General features: G+C 44.0%; 1 protein-coding gene across 1 annotated transcript in view; it reads left to right on the forward strand.

Annotated features, from left to right (window-relative positions):
* The window catches only part of ZNF592 (zinc finger protein 592), a 42,689-nt gene continuing 15,201 nt past the window's right edge, over positions 1-27,488 (forward strand). Inside the window, exons 1-2 of the mRNA XM_080980282.1 lie at positions 1-110; positions 11,160-13,543. Coding sequence (XP_080836408.1) covers positions 11,168-13,543 — 2,376 coding nt within the window. The 5' untranslated portion in view covers positions 1-110; positions 11,160-11,167. The remainder of the gene's footprint in view (positions 111-11,159; positions 13,544-27,488) is intronic.

Below are 27,488 nucleotides of genomic sequence, written 5' to 3' on the forward strand. Positions count from 1 at the left end.
GCCCCTCCCGCGCCCTCCGCCGCCATGTTGAGGCAGCCGCTGCCCGGCGCTGGGTGAGGCCTGTGCGGGCCCGGGCGGCGACGGAGCCCACCGCGGAGCTGACGGTGTCGGTAAGTGCCGGCGGGGCGAGCGGGCCGGGGCGTTCGCGGCCGGGCCTGGCGCGGGGCGCCTCCCTCGGCGCCTGGCCTAGCGCAGCCGCGGCCCCTTCGCTGGCGCAGGCCCCTCTCCTCGGAGGCTCCCCGGGACTCGGGTAGGCGCGCAGGCAGGGAGGCGAAGTGGGCGGACGGGCGGGCGGGCAGACCGAGCCCCGTGGCAGGCGCGCCAGAGCGGCGACCCCGGCTCCGCCGCCAGCCAGAACCCCATTTTGCGGCGGCGGCTCCAGCCTCACGCCATGCTCTCCGTGGGGTTGCGGGGCTGGGGGATGCCTGCCTGCACGCCGGCCTCCCCTATGGGGCAGACCCACGGGCAGCGTGCCTCTTGCCCATCGCCATCCTCATCCGGGACCAGCCTGCGCCAGACCCGGGCAGCCTCCGTGCGCCACCCCACCGATTTGCACGTCCAGACGAGACGTCTGCGCCTTGCTCCCCCACCCCGCCGCCTCCGCCCTCTCCCCACTTTCGCAACCCACCCCCGTTGCATTTTTTATTTTTTGGGGGGGGTCAGAATACTAATAGGGTGCCAGTGCACCTCTCTCTCTCCCACAGCTGAGGGCAGTCGCGTCACTTTAGGGGCAGGAAGAAAGTGGCCCTAGAGACCTCCCGGCGTTGGAGCGGGCATTGCCCTTGGCAAAATCTCTGCCTTGCTGACCTGCCCCAGAGGTCGGGCAAGGTGTCCTCTTGTGGGGATGCCCACAGGCAGGCCAAATAGACGGGCAGGGCATCCCTCTGAATGGCTATTCAGGATGCTGTTAACATAACCACAACCTGCCTCCCTCCCACGTACTGGGATGATTTACTTGCCCCCACCCAGTTGTAGGGGTGCCCGACACTTTGGTCCCCTTTTTACCGGGATCACTTTGCGCATTGGTTTGACTCTTGTTTTTGCTGCTGTGTAGACATTTGGACAATAGGACACACAGCCCGTCCTGACTCCCTGATATATGCACCTGTATAACCCATGGGTTTGCAAATAAACCTTGGTCACGCATGTGAATTTTCCATAGATGCAAAAGCAGAAGTTGCAAAGCGTACTGAGCTCACATCGATTTGGCAAAGAGCTGCCTTCTCAGTCTTAAATTCTAGATCTAATAGGGTCACCCTTGCAGCGCTGCCCACTTTTGGGGTCTCTTACTCTTCTCAACCTTGACAGGTGCCTTATTTATCAGATGTTGGTTTTTCTCCTGCTCCTGTGCCCTAAGCTTCAAAATACCTAACCTGCTATGAACACCACCTCCTTCTGGGCATGTTTACTCCGTTTCTACCCCCAAGTTGCAACATTCATGAGCACTCCCCTGGGGAATTCATATGGTGAGTGCTGCCGAACATTTCAGTTGGCCAGTGGAAAGCTCCTTGGGGATGCTAAGCTTCAGCTGATTCTCAGATTTCTTCAGAAAGACCAGTCAGGTCTCATAAAATATTTGCAAACTGGTACAAAACATGCTAAGAATCAAGTCCAGTAGATGATATTGGAACTTAATTTTGAGTAAATGTGTCTAGGGTAGTTTGTTTACAATGGGTTGTATTCAACTAACTTTCACAGTAGTGCATTGAAATTAATGGATTTAATTAGTCATGGCCATTGATTTTAGTGGGTCTACTCTGAGTAAAAGTTAGTTGCTTTTTTTTTTTATCAAGAGCTGAATCATTCCACACGCAGGGCTGTTGTAAGGATATTTTGGATAGATAGATACTATCACCATATTACAGACAGGGGTTGATTATTTCTTTAGTTATTGGAGCAACTCAAGGCTACCCATGACTGAACTAATATTTAAACTGGGAACTCATGATTTTGACATTGAACCAACTCATAGCCTTACAGGGCAATCAGTGATGTGGATTGGAAAATTTCCCAGTGCTTTATTTTTCCATAGAATACTTTCAGTTTTATTCGTTCAGTACTAGCAGTGATTGGACGCCAATTACAAATACAGCATTTGGCAAGCTTGGCAGTTTCAAAATGTTTACTGTTGTTCGCTAAATGAAAGTAAAATAAGCATGCTAAATTAGATCACTCTTTAGCTCCTGCAAATTGAAAAGTATGCTTTACAAATTACCCTAATTTGCGGTGGAAAATTTTCTAGAAGACCCACATCACTGAGCACAATCCTATGCATGTTCACTCTGAAGTATCATCTCCCCTCTCCCAAATATATATATATTCAATGAAGCTTATTTTTAGGTAAGTGTGTAGAGGATTGCACTCACTTGCTATTTATTTATTACACTTATATTCCACTTTCCCTCTCTGCAATTGACCATGGGGACCTAGGCAGTCTCCCACCTAAGCACCCACCAGAAACTTAGCCTTAGCCTTAGCAAGGTTGCTGCATCAAATGTGTTCAAACCATGTTCATCATGGGATCTGGAAGAATAATAACGATCTAAAGTGTCATTGCCTTGAAGTAAACCCTGCTAAAACTTATGAGATCTACTGTCATGTGATATGTTTCAGGTCAGGCTTAAAAAAGGTTTAACTTCTCTTGCTAGAATGACATTTTTACTTAGATATTGTGAGACAATTCAACATTTTTCTTTCTTTAGGGGGGGAGTAGGGTGGGGAAATCACCTTGCAATTGAATGATTATGCCAAAATAGATGTACCAGTATGTCAGGAGCAGAAAAATAATGCTTCAGGCAATGATAACAATAATACCAGAAAATGATTGTAAACATTGGCAAGTTAATTGTCTAGGTAAAGCAGTGTTTAGGCGATGCAGGTGGCGCTGTGGTCTAAACCACAGAGCCTAGGACTTGCCGATCAGAAGGTCGGTGGTTCAAATCGCCGCGATGGGGTGAGCTCCCGTTGCTTGGTCCCTGCTCCTGCCAACCTAACAGTTCGAAAACACGTCAAGGGCAAGTAGATAAATAGGCACTGCTCCGGCAGGAAGGTAAACGGCGTTTCCGTGCGCTGCTCTGGTTCGCCAGAAGCGGCTTCGACATGCTGGCCACAAGACCCAGAAGCTATATGCCGGCTCCCTCGGCCAGTAAATAGAGATGAGCGCCGCAACCCCAGAGTTGTCTGTGACTGAACCTAATGGTCAGGGGTCCCTTTACCTTTACCTAAAGCAGTGTTTATTAAATGGAGGTGTTTGGAGGTGGGTAGTTAGGACTCCACCAAGGAATGAGTATGTGTAAACAAATTTAGACATCTTATTGGTGATAGCAAGTACTCAGCAATTTCCAATATACTGTTTTGTGACTGTGATACAAAGAGGAGGAGCTGAGCAAGAATACCCACTATGGGTTTTCGGTTGGTGTTGATGGTCCAAATACCAAAGAGCCAGTAAGCTTAGAAATGAAGTGTGATTTTCAAAAAAAAATTGAGAGGTCATGAGAACTAAGGGGTGTTACTAACAGTTGTGTGAAGACAAGTCCTTGCCTTGAAAAACTCAACACTTAGCAATTTGACACAGGCAATAGAGGAAGGAGACAAAGGTGAAGATAATAGAAAAGAACGTTGTTTGGATTTCGTTATACGTGCTTAGGATACTAGGTTACTGCTTGTCAATTTAGCTTTAAAAACAGAGCAACACTTTTTACAAGAAATGCTTGTCCAGTCTGTGACTTTATCATTGAGGCTGTTCGTTTCAAACTTGCACTTATAAATGTGTTTGCCACCAGCAAAATAAGAGCCTTTCCTTTGGTAGCATTTTTAGTGTCTTCAGTCTGCCCTCTGGGTGTTTTGCAGTGTTACACTTATTCTGTCCCTCTGGTTGACTTGACGTTTGGAAAATTTAGCAAACTGACTGATGACCATTGCTGGTGGAAAAGTTTTTGAATTGTTTCCGCGTCATCTTACACTTTGGCAATCTCTTTCCCTCTTTAATGAAGGCATTAAAATGCCTGCTTGTTTCTTAATAGCATTAAGATTTTTCAAATCAAGACAGTTTCAAAAGTGAACAGGCAGTTAAGTCTGTGAGTGACTTTAAATTGGACAGGTCATTTGCAGTGAATGCATAAAGCTGAACTTGTAATTTCTCTTTGTGTTGGGCCTTGTCTCATCTTGATGGGACTATAACTCATAATATTGATGATGATGATGATGATGATGATGATGGTGATGGTGATATTAGTGTGCAGTCCTTATCTCCATTCAGCTTTTTAGTAATCTCCTAAGGTTCTTGCCATTTCCATTTGGTTGATGGGGCAATAAAACTGCACATTTTGGAAAGGGTTAGTAGCACATATGTGAACCCAGTTGGAAAAGGGCTGTAGCTCAGTGGTAGAGTGGATGTTTTGCTTGCAAATGGTGTTGGGTTCGAGTCTCAGCCATCTCATGTCAGTGCTTGGAAAGTCTCCTTTTTGAAATCTTGAGACCTGCTGCCAGCCTGTTTAAACAATACTGTAGTGAGCTAGATGAACAAAGAGTCATCTAGCGTATATCCCTAAAACAAGGTATAATACAATATGTGGCATAAGCTAGGGAATGGCAAAACACAGCCCTCAGGTATATGATTTAAATAAGGAATGAGGAGCCTGTAATCTTTCAGATATTGCTGGACTACAACTCCCATCATCCATGCCAGTGGCCATGCTGGCTAGAGCTGATGGAAGTTGGAGCCCAACAACAACTGGAGGGCCTCAGGCTCCCCATCTCTGATCTAAATAGACACAAGGAAAAGGAAGGAGTAAGTGGGTAAAGAATATTGACCCAGGATGTGTAGCAAATCCTAGAAGGCTTAACATTACCATCCCTTAGACATTTATTATGAATTGTAGGACTGCATGGAATGTTCTTCTTTGCGTATTTTGCATCTGTAAGGAGGATACCAGATTATGATTGATGGATGCACACTTCTTCTTGGCTCTCATTGATGTGATTTCCAAACTGAAGCTAGAGAGGGCAGTTCATAGAATATCTGAGAGATGACCAATGAGCCTCTTAAGACCCTGCTATTTAATGAAGGCAGTGAATATTTTCACTCCTGTATTTGGCATAACCATTTTAAGTGCGCATCATGCTATATTTGCATATTTTAAATTTTGCAGAGTATAGTGGAAGTCTCAACAGAGCACTACGAGTAAAGGAGGGTGCTAGGATAACATAGGAGACTGAGCCAGACCACTGGTCAGTCGGGCCCTATATTGTTTAAAAATTCTGGTTATCCATGGCTTTCCAGGGTCTTGGGATGAGACTTCCATATCACCTGTTACCAAATCCTTTTAAGAGGATATATAGGGGAATTGATTTTTTGTTCTTCTGCTGAACTATGGTCCCATCCCCATTTGTGATTATTCATTTATTTAAATAAATGGATAAAATATTTGCAAGTAACAGTTGTGAGTGCATTTGGAACTATAGAAACACCCACAGCTCCCACTTTTTGAGCTTTTCCAGCTGTTTCATGAGGATTTGGATTGTCTATGATGGCTTTGTGATGTCTGAAATGTCTTGTTACATAGCCTGATGCATTAGGAGCTCAAATGTTTCTGTTGGTAGTGGATGCTACAATTCTCTCGCAGAGAGAAAAACTACCATCCACAGACAAGTTGCAGCTTGAGTAATCTATCCGGAAGTGTTATCTTATTGCCACAATATGAATTTTGTATCATGGACACTTTAAGAAAGTTCTATACATTGTAGTTTTCCAAAGAGGTCATACACTAATACTAGAGAATATACAGAAATGGGCACCTAAAATGATGATCATCCCTGTGAAGAAAAGCTTTATTTCAGTTCAGAGAAAAGGTTAGTTAGGAATGGCAGGGCAGGATACTATTACAAATATACTAGCCATGCTGGCTCTGCTCTGCTTCCACACTTGGGTGTGCTTGATTAAAAGGACGGTTAAGTCCAGTCAAAGGTGACTATGGGGATGCGGCACTCATTTCGATTCAGGCCAAGGGAGCCAGCATTTGTCCACAGACAGCTTTCCGGGTCATGTCGCCAGCATGACTAAATTGCTTATGGCGCAACGGAACTGGGACATCAGCCAGAGCTCACGGAAACACCGTTTACCTCCTTGCTGCAGTGGTACCTATTTATCTACTTGCACTGGCATGCTTTCGAACTGCTAGGTTGGCAGAAGCTGGGACTGAGCAATTGGATTACCATTTGCTGGAAACTGCAGAAGGGGAGAGTGCTCAAGCTTGGGTCCTGCTTGCGGGTTTCTCGCGGGCCTCTGGTTGGCCACTGTGAGAACAGGAGACTGGCCTAGATCCAGCAGAGCTTAAGTTCTTATCATCATTAGAGTGCATAGAGAGAAATGGCTGTCTCCCCAAACATATTTGGCATTGTTTGGCAGCAGATTCAAGACAAATTAAGAAATATCAGAGGACAGTGGAACCTCGGGTTGCGAACGTGATCCGTGCGGGGGGCATGTTCGCAACCCGCAGCGCCACATCTGCACATGCGCGTGATGCGATTCGGCGCTTATGCGCAAAGCGCGATTTAGTGCATCTGCACGAGCGCTGAAACCCGGAAGTAACCTGTTCGGGTACTTCCTTGTTCGGCGCGTCCATAACCCGAAAGCGCGCAACCCACAGCGTTCGCAACCCAATATATGACTGTATAGACTTAGAGCTTATTCTGATGCTACTGGCAGTTATTCAGGGGTGGACTTTGGTAATCTTTTGTAACACCACGCTGTATGCGAGGCCAAAATATGGTGTCCCCAAACGGATCTTCTCAATTATGGATCTTCTCATTTTTGTACCCCCTCGGGTCAGCGCTCTGGGTGGGGGAACCACCTGCACCACCCTAAACCTGGTGCTGAAACTAGGAAAAACTTATTGATAAGTGACTGGATGGGAGGCTGCATTTAAGATGCTCTTATTTTTTATTTAATTTGTAAATAAATAGTACTTATTGCAGGATGACCAGATGAAATTCTTCATCAGAAGATAATGGCCAGCAGAGTAAGAGAGCATTAAAGAAACATTAGACAAAATCATGTTGGCTAACTTATTATTGGCCTTGACACAGTGGACTATATTATCCATATTCAGAGTCAATATACGTCTCAGATACTGGGGGTGAATAAAAATGGATGGCTGTAACTATTGTACTCTTTGCTTTTGAGCTCCCAAATGACAACTAGTTGACTATTGTTGAAAATGGAACACTGAATTGAGCTTTAGTTGTAACAAGTGCAGTTTTTAAGTATAACAAATGTTTTAGAAGTGAAATTAAAACTGCACATAGCTTTATAGTCCTGGTTCAGATAACTCTGAAGTCCATGTTTTGTAGACTTTGGAACAAGCTCGGCTTACACTCTCATGCGTAACTTTACGGTCTGTTTATTTTTTGCACAGCTTTTCCCAACTTGATGTCTTCTATATGTTTTGTACTCCAGTTCCCATCAGCACTAGTCAGCCTGACACTGGCCAGTGGTCAGTGATAGTGGAAGTTGTAGTCCAAAACACCTAGAGAACATCAAGTTGGGGAAGGCTAGCTTAGCAAAAACCATTATTTTCTGTGTGTCTGAGTTGGGCTTCCTGTCTAAAGCACTGGAAACCATGAATTGTCTGAACTGCCCAGTCTTTCTTACCCTTAGTTCATAGACTGTCATTCACCGACACCTGGGATGATCTTCTGTGCTTCCTAATCTTTGCAGTCTTTGGTCGACACAAGAAAAGCTGTTTTCCCATCACAAGGAATCTTTTCAGACCCTTTCAAATACATACCTGCATTCATCCCAGTCTTGTGAAGAATCATTAATTTTGGGTAGAGCACAGTACAATGTGGCTTAGGGTATTTTTCACACTTCAAGGCTTCCAACAGCAAAGTTAAAAAAAAAAAAGGAAACTTGCATAGAAACCATTAACCTTTCTTTATGAATCATCTGTGGTAGGCAAGATTCCCTAATGTAGAGTTTTTCAAACTTAGGTTCACAGACCACTTTGTAGCTTGTACGTTTCAGTGAGGTGGTCTGCAGAAGAATTGCAAAACAGTCAAGTACATCTATATTTGGCCCCATACTTGTTTTTCCCCCTTTTTGACAGTGCAGATGAAGGCTGATTTCACCAGTTTTGGCTGTATCTAACAGCTGGCAAGACTCTTGCTTAAGGCCTGTGGTTTTCATTGAATTGTAGAGTTTGAAGTCCAAAATATGAGGTGGTGCAGGGGTGGTGCCTGGCTAATTTTGAACCCTGTGCTGCATCCTGGCCTAGCGCTCATGATTTTCATAACAAGGCACTGTTTTTTTCATACTAGTTCTGCCTGAACATGGATCATCCTGGGCCCTGTTCTTGCTAGTTCATCCATTTTTACAGTGAAGCAGCATGATCTTGGACCAGTCAGTCTCTCTCAGCCTAACCTATCTGAAATGGTGGTTCTGAAGATAAAACACGATGGTCCTTACATATGCTACTCTAAGCTCCTTCGAGAAAGGGCAGTATATAGATGAAATCTGTTTCTGTCTTTGCCAGTTGGGTTTTCTGCCATATTAAAATGAAAACGTTACTTGAAGATGATGCTTCTCATACTGTAGCAGCTGACACACTCCTTGAAGCATTTGAACTGATGTCAAGAGAAGAGTGCCCAGCAGTCTTTGCCAACCTGGTGCCCTCCAGATGTTTTGAGTTGTATAGAAGTGATTGTTCCGGTTCTTTTGGAACCCAAACGTCTGATGGGGCTCCCGCAGCTTCTGATTGGCTGCAGGAGCCGCAATTTGGTTTTGGAACATTTTGGAAGCCGAATGGACTTCCAGAACGGATTCTGTTTGACTTCCAAGGCACGACTGTACTAGGGATCAAACTTGGGCCCTTCTGCATGCAAAGCAGGGGAGCTACAGTCCTTCCCGTATCAGCTGGGCAGTCAATAGGCAATGTAGACTTGGCCCCTGTTCTGGCTGGGGCTGGTGGGAATTGGAGCCCAAAACATCTGTAGGGCACCAGGTTGGCAAAGGCTGGAGTTTAGGATACCATACCCAGGTGCTCTTGTGTTATATAAAATGGCATGAGTTTTCAGTTCCAGCTTCTGCAGTTGTATTTGGCTTCTGCAGCAGGAGAATGGGAGAGTTTCCCCTTTAACTTTCTGTGTTGTCACACTTGACAGCTTTGGAGGGCACATCACAGAAAGTGGACTTTGCTCTTTGTATGACCTTTGTGCAGTCTGGAGCAAAATAATTATTCCCTTATATCATCACCCTGTGTGTGCAACCCAGAAAGGCATGAGGTAAAGAAGAGCCATCGCTGTGAACCTTTCTATCAGCCAGGAAGGGATTGCTCTAATGCGTATTTTGGCACTGTTTCCCCTGGTGGCTGTAGCCCAACTGCAAATAATCAGTTTATGCCACACTTTAGTCCTTTTCCCTCCTTGGCTGGGCTTGCTGCAAGAAACGTACCAACTGTAACAACAAAAAAAGCAAGGCAGCACCTGGTAAATGACACACAAGAAAAATGATGAGAACCCCAGGGTGCCAGGAATACAAGGTTGTTTGTTTATTATATCTTATAACCAGAGGGAACCTGCAACAAAGTGTTGCAGTGTATCCTCAGCCCTTAACACAAATTCTCCTGTTCAGAGCTCTAGCCAGCCTGAAAAGATGCCTTGCAGTGCTGTTCAGGGCTTGTGGTATGTGGGGGAGCTTTTCTTTCCCACGCTCCTCCTTTCCCTCGCCATACGATAAAAGAGCTATTAGCCCTGAATTTGAGGACTTTTTTGCTATGATGTGCGAAGATAGAGGGGGAGGAGATTCTGGAGAGCAGGAAAAGGAAAATATATACCGTTTCAGCCGACCTGAATATAAGCCAAGGTACCTAATTTTAGCGCAAAAAAACTGGGAAAACTTACTGACTCGAGTATAAGCTGGTTCACCACACCACAAATCTGGTGGTGGCGGCAGCAACAGAGGAAGAACAAGCAGCCCGAAAGGGCTCCTTTGCGGGCAGCGGCGGCGGGACCAGCTGCGAGAAAGGGCTCTTTTCGGGCCACTCGTCCCTCCGCCGCCACCGCCCGCCTTGAGTATAAGCCGAGGGGGGCTTTTTCAGCATAAAAAATATGCTGAAAAAGTCGGCTTATACTCGAGTATATACGGTATACAGTTTTGTTTTCCCCTGTACTGAAACCTCCCTGTATGGTGCAGGTATGAGATTTTTTAAAATCTCATGGCATGTCTCCCACCCCCTCAGGATACAGTAAGCCACTTCCAAGTGGGGTAACTGTGTTTGCCTAAAGATAAAGCTTCAGTGGTCTGGAGCCTATTTGCATCTCTTAATGTGGGTTCTAGTCCACGAAAGCTTATGCCGCAGTATTTTCCTTTCACTCAACTTTCAGTAACTTCTGGAACCCATTGAGCGTCCTCAAGTCCTCACACAACTGGGCTTTCTGAGCCTCTTTCCCCCTTTTAATTTACAAATATTCATTTCTGCATACCTGGGGAGGCCCCTTGACTGTGCATGAACCTTGTCTGTGGACTGTTCAACTGATAGGCACTGGACCAAGACGTTTTGCTATTAGAAAGAGTGGCATATTTCTCACACCCCTGGGTTATCATTATTTTTAGTATATAATACTGCATCACGATCTGTAGAAGGAAAATCTTAGGCTTTGGGTTTTGAGTATCAGCAACAACAGGTAAATCCCCTTCTGAAAATTTGCAGGGTTCCCTGCCCCTTTCTTGCTGCAGCTGTGTGCAATGGGGAGGAAGTTAGAAAAGGCAAAGCATGCCTCAAGGAGACTGCTTGTGGTCTGTTCATTATAAATATAACACCTTTCATTCCCATTCTAGAAAGTGTGGGTGTGTCGTCTTCTGAAAAATCAACAGAGTCCCTAGAGAAGCCTTCCCTAACACAGGGCCCTTCAAGATGTTTTGGGCTACAACTCCTGCCATCCCCAGCCAGCATGGGCAAGGAATGTTGCAAATAGCAGTCCAAAACATCCAAAGAGAGAACCAGGTTGAAGAAGTTTTTCATAGATTATAGGAACTACTAATAGAGCAGTAGGCATGTTTTTCTACTGTTACTAGAACCCAAATCTTGGCATTTCTAGAAAGAGAGATAAATTCAGAAAATGTGCACCGAGAATGCTTTTGACAATGTTTTGCTTTTTTGTAGTTTTCATCATGGGGGACATGAAAACTCCAGACTTTGATGACTTGCTGGCTGCTTTTGACATTCCTGACCCAACCAGCCTTGATGCCAAGGAAGCCATTCAGACAGCTGGTGAGGAGAACGAAAACCATCTCAAGCAGTCCGGGATTTGTATAGATGAAAGCGCATCCTTGTCCCACGCAGCGCCAGCTTCTGACATTCCAGTTGTGAGTGTCATTGTGAAGAACACGTGCCGACAAGAGTCATTTGAAGCAGAAAAGGAAGGCAACCACCTAGGACCAGGCCTGCTGCACAATGGATTCCGGGGGTCTGAACTTCCCCTGGAGACTCACAATTATGGGAAATTTGATTCCACTTTCATCAATGGTGATGGCTTGAGGAACTATCCTGAAAAGTTGGAACAGACAAAGTCAGAGCCCTTACCAACATTCAGTCAGTTCAGCCCCATCTCCAGCCCTGAGCCGGAGGATGCACTCAAAGATAACAGTATTGTAGATAAACCTAAACATGTCCAAACTCCCTATTTTCCACCGCATCCAATGTATATTCCAACTGGGTCATCTGTGTTAGATCTGCTTAGTAGGACCTTGCCAGAACCAGAGTTTAGTAGGTTTATGTCAACTGGGCCATCGCTGCTAGATCTGCTTAGTAAGAAGATAGCAGAACCCGAGTTAAGTATGTTTGATCAATACTGTAAAAGAGATCCAAAGATAGATATGCATGAACTCCAAGAAAGCAGGGTGGATGCTAGCAAGAGGGAACGCGACAAGAGCCCTGAGAAACGGGAAGGCCCTGTCAAAGATCTTGTGGACACCAATAACTTCCTCAGCGAAGGGTTGCAGCTTGGCAATTTCCATAGCAATAACTTGGGTGAAAGTAAAGGATCTGTGCCTGAAATGAACTACTCCTCTTCGTCAGTTCCACCTCGCCAGCGTATCAAACCTGCCCACTCCAAGCTCTCATCCTGCGTCGCTGCACTTGTAGCCCTTCAGGCCAAAAAGGTTGCAGGCATCTCAAAGGAGGACCAGGGAAACTTGACGAAGGAGTCTTCTGGGCCCTTTAAGGATGGCATCAAGGGAAGCCCCAAGATGCCAAAGTCACCAAAGAGTCCCAGAAGCCCCCTTGAGATGGTGAGAAAAGTCAGCAAGCAGCCCGAGTCTCCCCGGAGTGTGTGCAGTGACAGCAGTAGCAAAGGCTCACCTTCGGTGGCAACTGGTTCACCCCCAGCAATTCCCAAAGTCAGGATCAAGACTATTAAAACCTCCTCTGGTGAAATTAAAAGAATGGTAACAAGGATCCTGCCGGAAGTCGATGACTTGGGCAAATCTCCTCAAGAATCGCCCGTGGAGAGTTCAGCAACTGAAGAGTTTGTGAAATCCTTCCCTTCACCAGAACCAAATGCATCCATGGACACTGAGTCATGCAAGGGCTTTGCTAAAGCCGCTACTCAAGAGGCAAACCTAGCAAGTCCCCACGTTGACAGTATGAGTGCAGACATTCCTGTAAGCAGCACCCCTGGTGCACCCCTGCTGGCAAACAGCAGCAGCGGGACAATAAAAGTAGGTATTGTGGGACAGCCGTCAAGCAAGAAGCAGCAGCCAGGTGTGGTGGCGCAGCCCTGTAACCCTGCCAGCCTCCTTCCTAAAGCCGTGCACCTGGCCAACCTCAACCTGGTTCCGCACAGCGTTGCGGCTTCTGTGGCGGCAAAATCTTCCGTGCAGCGGCGCGGCCCGTCCCAGCTCACGCAGATGTCTGTGCCGCTTGTGCACCAGGTTAAGAAAGCCGCTCCTCTTGTCGTCGAGGCATTCAACAAAGTGTTGCATGGTGCCAATCCTGTGCCAATCTATACTCCAAACCTCAGCCCTCCTTTTGACAGCAGTATTCACTTACCTGCGTCTGGGTATTGTTGCCTGGAATGTGGCGACTCGTTTGCCTTAGAGAAAAGCCTCACCCAGCATTACAGCAGGAGAAGTGTCCACATTGAAGTCATGTGCACTCAGTGTTCGGCGACGCTGCTGTTCTTCAACAAATGCAGCTTGCTCAAGCATGCGAGGGATCACAAGAGCAAAGGCTTTATCATGCAGTGTTCTCAGCTGTTCATGAAACCCATTTCCTTAGACCAAATGTTTTCACCTTCTCCAACAAGCTCTTCAACGTCTTCGACATCTCAGACGTCACGGTTGCCCCCTCTTCCGCATAAGACTTGCGCTGCGCCGGGAAGCGGGACTGGGAGCTCGACAAATGCTCAGCCAGCTTTGCCCCTGTATGCGGACCCGTTGAGACTAATTCGTCACGGATTAAAGTGTTTTGAATGTAATAAGCAGGCACTGGACTTTGTTGCCCTAGCAGCACATTATCAGAGAACCTCGGAAGATAACGAGGGACTGGTAAGTCACTTCCTAAATAAAGATCAGAGCTATTTTCTGTTGGGCCTAGATTAAAAACAGCCAGACACTCCAAACGTACATTAAGATAGGCACACGAGATTAGTTAACTGCATCTTTCCATGTTCTTGGGAGCTATACACTATGTGCAAATCTAAGAAAAGTGGCAGGTGACTGAAAAGAGCGTGGAGATGGTGATCTATATGTGTGATTTAAGATGATTGAATATACAGCATAAACCATTCAGTGCCAGAAATAAATTGCTTCATCCCCTCAAGTTACTGAGGGAGAGAAGAAGAGATTGATGTATTTCAAAGCTTTTATTATTATTATTATTGTATCGATTTATTTGTCTAGGGTTTTTTTAAAAAGTAGCTTGCTCTGCTCCATTTGCTGGCACCGTGAACAGCCCATTTCTGGCCAGTGTTCATTCAAAAATATTAACTGGACCTAGCCTTCAGTTCTCTGCCCAATGACATGTAGATAATTATGCAGATGGAAGACTGTGGTCTAAAATAACATGTTTGCATAGCAGCCAGTGTGTTGTGTGTGTCCCCTCCTGGTCCACACACACTTCCCGTCTTCCTCCTAAGTGGAAGGAGCTTTGTTTAGCCGTCCAAATTGATCAGTTGACAAACCAATTTCAAACCATAGTTCCTGAAGCAGTCCTGTTTAAACTAACCATAGTTAAAATTAACCATGTTTCTGAGTCTGGACAATACAGCAAGCTGTGATTAATCAAAGACAGAAGTGGAAGCTGCAGCTTGTTTCTGCTTGTTCATGTCACATGAAACTTTGGTTTAGTGTGACATGCAGGTATGTTCCCCGGGAAATATTTACCTTCTTTTAGACCGAGAATGCAAAAGGTTTCTTTAAACTAATGGTTTTCTGAACACTTCCCCTCTTACCAATGCTGCTTCGTACAAGAAATGAATCTGAAATATGTTGCTACTTTAGTATACAAAAATTGGATAAGCAAGAAGCAAAATAGCAGTTTTGGCACCAAAGTTTTCAGCTCAAAAGCTGTAATACTTAGACAGACTGCAATCCTTGGCACATTTACATGGACATAAGTTATGTTGAAAACAGTATGTGATCATTCTAAGTAAAAGTGGTCAGGACTGTTAAGAACACAGTTAACTCCGATCCAACATTTTACATCTAAATGAGCTGTTGACCTATTTATCGGTTGTTTTTGTTTTTATTATATATTTTGTGATTTATGTTGTAACTGCCGTGAGACCTGCAATTATAGGACAGTATACAAATTTTAATAATAACAATAATAATAATAAGTGGCAGGGCACCTCATCACACTTTCACTTCCTATCTTCATCTGCTGCTCTCTAGACTGCAGAATTGTTGAAATTCACAAAACAACCTTGGTTGTGTTATTGCACCCCATTGGTCATTGAGGATGTTTCAACAGCAATTCCCCCCCCGCCCCCCAGCAATACTTTTGCTTACCGGTACTTATAATCAGCAGTAAAATTGAAGAGGAAAGAGAAATGAAATGAAATGAAAATTCCATCAACAAGCTTTCTGTCGCCCACTCACCTGCTGCATGCCTTTTGCAGCATTATATAGGCTTGCAATTTAGTTTTGGAGTAATGGGACTATTAATTAACAGCCATCTCCATGTTCTAACTCCCTTACTTTATTTAATAAGCTGCATGTTTTGAAAGCCTTTGGGATTGAACTGTTGAAAAAAATAATGAAAAAGGTAGGAAGGCTTTGGCATTAAAATATTGAAATAAATTTCCTGTTTAATCCAATAAACTTCATTACCCTTTTCAGTTCTGTTGGGCCCATGCATGGGGTCAAGTGAAGTGGATGCTTTTTACATGTGCAAGTACATCAGCTGACCAGGTATTATGGCCTGTGGCTGCCACTGACTTTGTTGTTCTGACATCATCCTGTGATGTCATAAAATCCCCAGGAGCATTCTTGGAAGTATTTCACTGGCACAGGACAATGAGTTGTATTGAGCTGGCTTTTACTCAGAGTAGCCTTTTGGCTAAGGTTATTGGTAGTGTTTTACTTAGAGTAAACCTATTGAAATTAATAACTAAGCCTAGCTTAGGTCCATTAATTTTAGTGGATCTGCTCTGAGTAAAAGTTAGTTGAACCCAACTAAATTCCTAGCTGCTTATACAAATACTACTGTGAGGGAATCGGCACCCATGTCCTTAGCACAATTAATTGGAATTACCACATTTACTCGAGTTTAATGCACACTTCAATTTTCAGAACCTTTAAACCAAAAAAAGTATTTGCTGGCGAATGTAAATGTGCCATCGAATATAATGCACACCTTAATTTTCGCAACATAATTTGGCCAAAAGTAAGTATTAGATTTGAGTAAATATGGTATGTCCCATGGATTTCAGGCACTCGCTTTCTGATTTTGGTGTACTTGTGTTTACAGTCTTCAGGTGTGCTGACTGAAAAATCAGTGTGCAACGTCTCTAGTTTCAACTGCTCAGTGAAAAGTGATGTAAAGTTCCAGGGTGCAATCTTTATTGATACAATCTAATTTAATTTTTTAAGATCCTTAGATATGTCAATTCTACAATGGCTAATGGCTATTCTGTATTGGAAACCATTGGCTAGGATACTGGAGCTAACTGGAAATCTTGACAGTTCCTTGAATCCTGTTGGGTTTTGGCTCAGAGTTGTCTTGGCAATCACAGCTCCAGTTCTGTGTAGCTTTTATAATAGGCATTTACACAGTTTGCTTTATTCTTAACCCAGTTGGTTGTTGCATTTTTGTGTCTTCTGCCCTCCCCCCCCCCAACTCTTCTGTTCATATTTGGGAGAGAAATCACAAAGCCTGCTTAGCCCAGTCTGTAGCCCAGGCGTCCCCCCCAACATATGCATGATTGCATATAGTTGTGTGGCCCATGGGGTGTTTTGAGCCATCTGTTACACACAAAGCATGGAGAAACCACGTATAATTTATTTTAGCTGACGTCCACATGGCTGCTGCAACACGTTAATTAATCCTCAGCTTGCCAACTGAATGCAAAATTATTTCCCAGTAGCCTATACATGCGTAGTCATGTGGAGAAGATGTCATATTTGGAGTTGAGCATTCACCTGGAATAAGCCCAGCAGTGGGAACAGATACAGTTCTGGCTTCCATCTTAAGTGCTACATGCTATATTGGCCTTTTTCTGTTCTGGCACCTCTTGGGTGGGCGCTATTGCCATTACAGTGGAACCTCGGAAGCTGAACGCCTGTTAACTCAAATGTTTCGGCTCCCGAATGATCGGAAACCGGAAGTGATTGTTCCGGTTTTTGAATGATTTTCAGAAACCGAACATCCAGCACGGCTTCCAGTTGGCTGCAGGATGTTTTGGAAGTCAAATGGACTTCTGGAACGCATTCCGTTCAACTTCCAAGGTACGTCTGTATAAGAGAGCAAGGCAGGTGCTCGTGATGAGTTCTAGCACCTCTTTTTCAGGAAAAATTGCACTGGTTTTACCTGTCTTATTTTGGGGGATTTATTGTAGTTAACCAGATGCTTTCTGTAACCACTTAAGCCCCTTCAAGGTATGGAGTTGAACCAATAACTGTTGAGGTTCATGCCCGAAAACATAATATTGACAATGCTGATTTTGCAACACTGGGTGGTAGAGGAAGTAACATGCTCCAAATTGCTATTGGGGAAAATCCATCAATACTCATTTGTAGCTGTGCACTGGTAGGGGCAGCAGTATTGGGCAGCACAGACAGGGTGGTGTCGCTCACCTGCCTTTCCATCGTCAAACATCACTGCCAGCTCCTAGCAGCCTTTCTCAACCTGTGGGCCCCCAGATGTTGTTGAACTACAACTCCCATCACCCCTAGCTAGCAAGGCCAGAGCTCAGGGATGATGGGAGTTGTAGTCCAACAATATCTGGGGACCCACAGGTTGAGAACCGCTGGAGGTGAGAAACACCACGCAGCCTTCACTGTGCTGCTGACCAGTACCGATCTCTGTCAATAGTACTGTGGGACTTGCTGTACTCTGCAATGCCTCAGGTTACTCCAGGACGACCCATCCTGCAGCTATCCATCACTGGGGCTTCTCCCAATCCCTTAATGTCCTGCTTTGGGCCCTTTTAAAAAAGCACTTAACTTTGCTATTCAGTGTAGCCTCATCATGAATCCCAGAGCTCTTGCTGGCTACTTATTTATCATATTATTATTTATTAAGTTTCTGTACCACCTTTTATCCAAGGATCACAGTGTAGTTTACAATATCCCAGCTTCTGTTGGGACAGGGACAGTGTAACACTCCCAGTTACTTCACCATAATTAAGGGGCAGGAACTGAGGGGAGACGTGTTCTTCTACTCAGATTCTGCTTGTGGCAGTGTTAGAAACTCAGATATATAAGCTAGGCGCCAAATTGTTCCTTTAACCAACATTGCAATCGCCAAATCATCTAGTTGCCATTTGGGGGCAAGCTGGGATATTGTAAAGTCTTATTTTTCAAACAATGGACTGAGGATGATGGATTCTCAGTGAAACATCTGGCTAGTTCAGATGACAGCCTTGAGCTAGATTAAGAGCTTTGAGATCCTAAAGAAGAAAAACCACTTGATCCAGGGACAGTCCACATTCTGTGCTCATTTTGGTTCCAGAAATTCTGATTGTGCAGACAAAGTATAATGGATAGAATTCTACAGAACGTGTTGCTAGCATGTGAAAGCAGTCAAGATCCAAGGATCCCCAGGCATGCACATCCAGATGGTGGAGACTTCAGGTGCCATCCTGGCGCCTGGGCATCTTCACTTGGTCGCAAGTGGCCAATAGCCAGGTGCCCAAAGTGCCAGGCAAATTTTGAACCCTGGCTTGTGGGCTTCCCATAGGTGTCTAGTTGGGCACTGTGAGAACAGGGTGCTGGACTGGATGGGCCACTGGACTGATCCAGCAGGCTCTTCTTAGCTTCTTATTAGCAGGTTTGCATTCCCCCACGTCTCCTTACACTGGCATGAGTTCCCTCTTCTCCTGCTGCCAGATGGCACTGTGGTTAATGCTCACCAGCATTGCCTGTTAAGCAGGGTTTTAAGCCTAGCTTTAAAACTGGTTACAAAACCTTTTGTAAAAGGAACCCCTGTTGTCATAACGAATGGCTAAGGTTGCTGCTGATATAAACCTCAGTAGTGGTGAACAGTGGATCAGCTGGGGCGGAAGACAGTGGTGTAACTCATGCTGGAGAAGAAAAGACCAGGAGAGGATAAAGCAGCATTCAGCCTTCCATTTTATTATATTTTTTATTGCATTTGTACCCCTTCTTTTCTTCAAGAGGTTCAAGGTGGCATAGGTGGTTCCTGCGCCCGTTTTATCTTTGCAGCAACCCTGCAAAGTAGGTTAGACTGAGGATGACTAGCTTAAGGTCACTCCATGAGCTTCATGACTGAACCCTGGCCTCCCAGCTCCTAGTTCAATACTCTAACTGCTACACCTCATCACCCATATTCTTTGTACAGTGTCACCTGGAGCCTTTACCCCATTGGCTTTTAATTGAATCATTATCCTGAACTAGTAACTTTGAATATATTTTTGTTAAACTTCAGCAAAGATTTCCAAATGTGAGACAAAAATATTGGTTTTGACCAGTTTCCTGTTCAGGCTCGGCTTTACTATTTCTGACCTTTTGAAGGTGTCTCCAGTGCTGTGGTGGGTGCATTTTTGTAGAAACACTCTAATGTGCAGATTTCTATGTCAGGCTGACATGTGATATATTCTTGTAACTCTGTAAGAGAAGCCATCAATTTTCCCATTGTAAAAACTGCAAATAACCCCAAACCCCTGAAAACAGATTAGCACCGCTAAAGCTGCGGTTAGGGCATTAATCAGCCTCTCTGACCTACAGGAAAACACAACAGCAACCTTTATTGTGTTGATTCATAGCCTGCAATGACAAGAGCAGCCAGGTGGCACCTGGGTAGCACCCACCATTCCAGTGGGCAATTCCAGGGCCCCCAAAGTTTTGCATACGCTGCCTTTGTATTATTGGATTTGAGGAGCCTATCCACAATTGTTTTGCAGAATTTGATTTTCTCGAATTGCACCTTACATGATAGATTCCATCTTGAATATTCCATAGAAACAGAAAACACCACCTTATACTGAGTCAGACCAACTGGTCCATGTAGCACACAGTATTGTCTACTGCACTGACTAGCAGTGGCTCTCCAGGGTTCCAGCCTTTACCTGGAGATGCCAGGGATTGAACCTAAGACTTTTTACTTGAGTGAGTGAGAGCTGAGCTGGTCAGATGGGTGGGGTACAAATATCATCATCATCATCATCATCATCATCAGTAAGGTAAAAGGACCCCGACCATTAGGTCCAGTCGTGACCGACTCTGGGGTTGCGGCGCTCATCTCGCTTTATTGGCCGAGGAAGCCGGCGTACAGCTTTTGGGTCATGTGGCCAGCATGACTAAGCCGCTTCTGGCAAACCAGAGCAGCGCACAGAAACGCCGTTTACCTTCCCGCCGGAGTGGTACCTATTTATCTACTTGCACTTTGACATGCTTTTGAACTGCTAGGTTGGCAGGAGCAGGGACTGAACAATGGGAGCTCACCCCGTCACCGGGATTCGAACCGCCGACCTTCTGATCGGCAAGTCCTAGGCTCCGTGGTTTAACCCACAGCGCCACACGCGTCACTCAATTAAAGCAATTGCTCACTCTTACTCTGAAGCAGGGGTAGGGAGCCTGCGGACTTCTAGAAGTTGTTGAACTGCGGCTCCTATCACCCACCCTGACCATTGGCACTGCTGGTTGGTGCTGATGGGAGGTCATAGGTCCCCCGTTCCTGCTTTCTTCTACGCCATCTGTAGGTGGGGTTGAGTTACGCTACCGGGGGTATTCGTGGAATTCAGGCTGCCTATGGCCAGCAACTTCCAATGTGTACAAAGTCCTATAGAGAAATTGAAGAGACGCAGGGAAGTTGTTCAAGAGCATTCGTTCCACTAAAATCTGGCTTTGGGTAAAAACAAAAAACCCACACGAAATAAAGTGAGCTCTTACAGTGTTTCTGAAATAAACGAGTAAGCTAAAGAACTGGTTTTATCCAGTGGGTGTTTGCCAGTGAGTTATGTAGCTCTGTGCTGTTCTTGCCTCTTTCCTTCAAGAAAATTAGTGCAAATTCCATGTCTCTCATTGGTGAAGTTTTTGGCTTAATTAGAAACAAAAACAGTGTGGTTGAACTTCAGTAATTGCTGCTTTTCCTAGCAAGGCAACCAGAGCAGGTCACCCCACTATAAACTTTCAAGCAATAGATTATAGATTATAGTACAGGCATAGGCAAACTCGGCCCTCCAGATGTTTTGGGACTACAATTCCCATCATCCCTGACCACTGGTCCTGTTAGCTGGGGATCATGGGAGTTGTAGTCCCAAAACATCTGGAGGGCCGAGTTTGCCTATGCCGGTTATAGAGAATACAAATAAAGGAAAAACTGAGAATCTACAGTTGGTCAATACACTTTTGTTTGAGATAGAAGTATCGCATCATCTGCGTATAATAATACAGAGATGGCTTTTGTGGCCAGTTTAGGGGCATAATACTCTGGGGATGTTAAACTCTGGACAATGACATTTACCGTATTTTTTGCACCATAACACTCACTTTTTTCCTCCTAAAAAGTAAGGGGAAATGTCTGTGCGTGTTATGGAGGGAATGCCTACGGGTGGCATGCCTATGGATTTTCCTCCTCTAAAAACTACGTGCGTGTTATGGTCAGGTGCGTGTTATAGAGCGAAAAATACGGTATATATACTGTATTTTTCCGTGTATAAGACTAGGTTTTTTTACTCTAAAATAATGTTAAAAAACATGGGTCACCTCAAGGTCCATAAATAGCAACACCCTAGTGGTCCCGGGCCCTAAGGAAGTTAGATTAGCCTCAACCAGAGCCAGGGCCTTTTCAACACTGGCTCCGGCCTGGTGGAACGCTCAGTCTCTTGAGACCAGAGCCCTGTAAGACAGAGTTGTTCAGCCTAGCCTTTGGCTTGGAGCCAATTCCATTCCCTCCCCCTCTTTTCTTTTTTCTTTTTACTTTCTCCTCCTGTGATGAGGCTGCATTTTAATATTTTAATATTTCAATATTTTAATGGTTGTGTTTTAATCTTGTTTTTAAGTTGTATTCATTCAGCTTGTTTTTATTATTGCTTGTTAGCCACCCTGAGCCCGGCCTTGGCTGGGGAGGGCGGGGTATAAATAATAATAATAATAATAATAATAATAATAATACATGGAATATATACATGGGGGACGAGTGATTGGTTGCAGCCAAAAATAGGGGTAGTCTTATACACGGAGGGGTGTTATACACGGAAAAACATGGTAATTAAAGCAGTGTGGGAGCTAGGATGCCAACTTGCTTAACTCCCTTTGTGGCTGGTACAGATCCTGTGAGCTGCCCATTTGTAGAGCAATGCTCTTTCAGCACAGTATTTTTATATAGACATTTAATCAAGAACAATAATATTTTATCTGTATTTAAGAGTTCAACTAATCCCACAGTCTTACTCGAGAGATTGAATCGAATGCAGCTTTCAGATCAATGAAAGCTGCATATAGCACACCACCCGGTTTCTAACATACTCATCTGTAAAATGAACTAGTACAGAGCAATGATCTATAGTGGATCTGACTCAACTAAATCCTGCTTGCTCTTCGGCAATAATATCTTCATCAGTTATCCAGTCAATTAGCTTATTGTAAAGATGCTTTGCATATAATTTGCTAATTAATGGTAGCAACCTAATTGGTCTATGACTAGCCAGATCGAATGTAAGGCCCCTTTTGAATATAGGGATGACTACCGCTGTGGCCCAAACTTCAGGAAATATCGATTTATCATTTTTCTTAAAAAACGCTTCCATTCATCGTTATTAGTGGGAACCCATTCAACAGTGTTCATATCCTTTTTGAGTCTCAGGAGAGGACTACCTATTACACTTGGAGCTAATTTCTGATAGCTCAGCCAGGAATTCGTAGTCATGCTATCAGGATTGTCCCTCAACCTATTATATTCCAAGGGGAGTTGAGTTTGCAGCTCTGCATCTATACACTTCGAAGTTCCTCTGGTAGCCCTCTTTTTAACTATACACTTTGGAGAAACAGCTTGTGGGCAAAAGGCTTGATTGTCAATTGTTTCACCAACATTTTGTTGTCCATGCTGTTGTATTTGGGTCAACCTAGACTGTAGCTTAGCTAGTTTGGTGAGAATGTCACTTTGCTCTTTATTTGGTAGGTTAACAAAATTACTCAGCAAATCCTCTTCTTCTGGAACAGTCCCGTCTGCTGAATCTGGAGGGTCATTTTTATTCAGAACGGCAGTAGATTGATTAGACCTCTTTAATTTTCCTTGCACAATCTCTGGAGTTGCTGATAGTTATTCTTCCCATTGACTGTGATCTTCTTTGGCAATAGGACAAATGTCAGCTTTAGTTAAGGTGACTTTGTTACTCCTGTTCACCCTTTTGGGTACAAACAGTGGCTTAAGTGATGTGTCTTCAAAATGCCGATAAAGGAGGACTCATTTCTGGGCCAAATGAGCCTTCTTTTTCATGATTATAGCTGGAATTCTATGTCTGCTGAAAGTTAGAAAATTTGTCTTGAGTATCCATCATTAAAGAGCCCCTTGGTTGATTTTAAATTGATATTTCCAACATCACAACCGAGGAGTAAAGTTAGGAATTATTATTCTTTGTGTTTTCTGTAGACACATAGCAGTGCAGAATCTTTGTTCATATTTTATGACATTTGGGTGGGTCAGATGCAGCGACAAACTGGTATAGGGTTATGTCAGAGGTGACAAATGTGCAGCCTTCTGGATGTTGTTGGAGGCCAGTGGTGGGATTGTGGTAGTCCAGCAACATCTGGAGGGCTAAAGGTTAGTGCTATATATATATTCCTTTTTCATCCAAACTGGCAAAGTGTTGCATTTGTCCTGCAAATCAGGAGAAAAAGAGGCATGGATTTGTGGAGAACGTGGGCCAGGTGTATTGAATAACTAAATTTTCATTATGGAAACTGTGAGTGACAGATTAATTTACAACTATACAAATGAAAATGTAATTTCAATAGATAACACTGATATAATAATAATAATAATAATAATAATAATAATAATAATAATAGTTTTATTTATACCCCACCCTCCCCAGCCAGAGCTGGGCTCAGGGCGGCTAACACCAATAAAATTACAAGAAAGCATAATGGGGGGACGGACAAACAAACACCAGTTTATTAAAATACGGGTTAAAATACAATTTAAAATGCAGCCTCATTTTAATAGTAGCCCATAAATCAAAACCATAAGGGGAGGGAAAACATAAGGGTCAGACTGAGTTCAAACCAAAGGCCAGGCTCTGTCTTGCAGGCCCTGCGGAAAGAAGTCAAGTCCCGCAGGGCCCTAGTCTCTTGTGACAGAGCGTTCCACCAAGTTGGGGCCAGTGCTGAAAAGGCCCTGGCCCTAGTTGAGGCCAATCTAACTACTTTGCAGCTTGGGACCTCCAGAGTGCTGTTATTGTGGACCTTAAGGTCCTCCACGGGGCATACCAGGAGAGGCGATCCCGTAGGTACGAGGGTCCTGTACAGATAATTTATTTTTTAATTTGGATAATTTAATTCTAAACCTGTCAGCTGACCACATTCCTTTGTATGCCGCTGTAGTTGTAGCAAATCACAGTTTCTAACTGTATGCTGAAATCAAATATTTGATTAAATACAGGCTACTGCAATGAAACACTAGGATGAGAGAGATTCAGAGTTGTAGATAAGGGATGTGCAAGTCTTTTGCTCAGGTAGCATTATGGGATGGGCAACTGCCTCAATGATAGCATTTACTTAAGGAAGGGAATCTGTTCACGTTAGAAATCTGAGAATGTTTACTTAATGCACACTTTTATTTTAGTTTTATTTTGCAGTAAAAGCCTTAAAGTCAGAAGTCACTTTTCCCTCGGGAACATACAACGGAAATGCAACATTTGGTGCTGGGTTCTGCCTGATTATTTTTTATCTATTTCCCTTTAATTAAAGAGATAGTACCATTGTAGTGTCTACCCAATTGCTAAGCATTATTCAGTAGTTAAGTATCTTCGTGGTTTTGCGGGAGATAGTGAGTGGGAACTGGTAAAACTGCTATTTTACCAACATCCTTTTCTAAACTAGATTCTCTCCCCACCTAACCTCCCTCTCCCTGAAGATCTGCCTGACAGTTCACCAGATGTTTAGGAGGCTAGAAACAACAGAGACCCTGAAGTACTACTTAGATCAGGCCTTCCCTAACTTTCGGCCCTCCAGATGTTTTGGACTACAATTCCCATCATCCCTGACCACTGGTCCTGTTAGCTAGGGATCATGGGAGTTGTAGGCCAAAACATCTGGAGGGCCGAAGGTTGGGGGTGCCTGAAATAGATGATCAAGGACCATCACAACTGTTCCCCTATAGATTAATTTATTAATGTACTCTACTTTTCAACCAAAAAGTTTCAAGAGAGACTTACATTAGAATAATGAAACAAGACAGTTTCTGCCCACAGATTTGCAGTCTAAAAGACACAGGACAAAGGAATGAGGAGGGAAAAGGGAAACAAGCAAACACAGGCACCAACTCTTTTGCATAGTTGTTCTTATAATGACCAACTGGAATGGAAGCCATTTATGGAGAGGAGGCTCCATGTGGAGCTGGTTTCTCAGCAGAGCTAATGGAGTGGTCCTGCTCCCATCGATTGCTCTGCTACAGCCTGATGCAATGATGGGAGCATAAAGTGAAGAAGAGCTGAGATAAATGAAAAGGAAATAAATGATAGTGGAGATTTGACTCCAGTGAATTGGTGAAGCTCATGAGGCTTGGGAGGACCTTAGAATTTAAATTTTGAGATAAATTGGTAGCTTTCATTGGCAAAACCTTCTTAAGTATTTCCCAGACATCAAGGGCACACATATCATACAACAAGGGCATACAAATCGTACAACAGTAGATAAAAAAGGGGTAAATCCACAACATACAGAATTCGGTAGGAAAAACTTCTATGGCTTAAATGGTTGTGGATTATTACCCAAATTTTCCTCCTTTTTGCTCACATTTCTTATCACAGCTTTTCAGTAACTTGTGTTACTTTCATAAGCCTATGATAATTTCAGTTTTTATATAAATGTTTCCACTTCACAAAATTAGACTGGATGGTCTTGATGAAACAGTAGCATGAATAAATTGAATTCTGAATGTTTATCAGGCAGCTGCTGTGGAAGAAGAATCTTAGACCAACTCCTGATTTAAGCATCCAAAACATGACTCCAATTAAAGCAACCACCACAATCTCTCTGCGAATCAGGACCTTTGGGCCCCAGAGTATACTAAATGTTGAAATTCCTTAGTTCCAGTAGTCTTTCCCCATCTGTGCTATTTAAACCTGCTGGCAGTGGGGGAACAGTATCCTTAAATTTCCCATTGTGTAAAAATCTTCTCACACATAGACAGCTAATATGTCAGGAAGAAGTTTCATCCTCTTTGGTGTGCAAGCTTTCCACATGCAGAGGTTTTTTTCTGTAGGGGAATACGGAAAGGGGTCAGAAGCGTTCTGCTGTCTGACACTCCTTGCCACCTGCAGGGATGCAGTCCAGTGTTGATCTTAAGGGGCAAGGAGATGGGAAGAGGCAGGTTTGTAGGCTGTTGAAATTCTGGACTGTTCTTCCTGAGCTTTTAGTCTGGAATTTCAGTGTTTACTGTGTTTTGAGGCCCAAAGCTCCAAATTTTTAGGGTGTGTGTGATAACCAGTTATATTAACAATAACTAAAGGCGTTCTAAAAGCACAGAATAAAAATATAAATAGGTAACTATTTAAAACCATTCTGAGGCTATTAATAGAAACATATGTACGTAAGTCAAGTAAACATTCAGTACTTGGATTGCGAGTCTTTCAGGGACAATGATAAGGCCTCTGATGAAATTGCTGTAACTTGTGTAGAAACGTACGTAGTAAAATGGAATGATCAGCAGGAGAGCTGTTTTGCAGTGTCAGGGCACAATCCTCTGTCAAATCCAAATTGTCTGTATTGGCAGCAAGCCATGACGTGGGCTTCAAGAATAGCCATGACTGGTGGGAGGCAGGAAACTGCAGACGGAGAGTGACAAGAGTTCAAGGGCAGAGAAAGGAAAGATGTTTAGGGTTGAATCAAAGCACTGAAGGCCCAGGAAGCAGAAGTGGTGACTGTGTGCCCTGTTGTGTAGACCAGGAGTGGGTTGATGTCATTCGTGATCCACAGAAGCAAGAGTGTGTACTTCGATTCTCTTTAATTGTTAATGTCTAACTCAACTGATTTTAGCTTAAGAAGCGCCTTGTTGGGTCATAGAAGGCTACACATAGCAAATTGCATTCACTGCAAGAATCCCAGCAATGAGCAGGTGCCAGTAGGTCCACCGCAGAATTGGCTAATGGTCCACTATCTACCCTTGCCTTCTTTGGTTGTAGATGCTGGGCCAACTGGAGTTAATGCAATCCAATCAATGCTTTTTGCAGGATATCTCTAGGAGTTTAGTTGCACAGTGCTCAGCTGTCCTGGCTATCGCTGTAGGTAGTTCACTGGCCTTGGACACAGCCATCCTGGGTTCAGTTCTTGAAAGCCTGGCCACTAACCAAACTGTTTGGATCTGGGCACGACGCCTGAGCAGCTTCAGAAGTGATTGTTTCTTTGGTTCTCCAGCTCTTGAAAACTTGGGCAGTCTTACATTTTGAACTTGAGCATTTGTTTAGGCCAGAGGGTCACTGTGGATGGCAACAGCTTGTAAATTAATGCCGTGTACAAATAGATATCAAGACTTGGACATTGGTTGAGGACACCAGATTATAGCTGGTAGGCATGTCGCACTACTTGTGCTTTCCTAATGCTGCAGTTCCAAGTGACATGGAGAGGCAAGTCTTGGGATGTTTTGGAA

Source organism: Podarcis pityusensis, assembly GCF_964106645.2.
Source record: "Podarcis pityusensis genome assembly, chromosome: 14".
NCBI lineage: Eukaryota > Metazoa > Chordata > Lepidosauria > Squamata > Lacertidae > Podarcis > Podarcis pityusensis.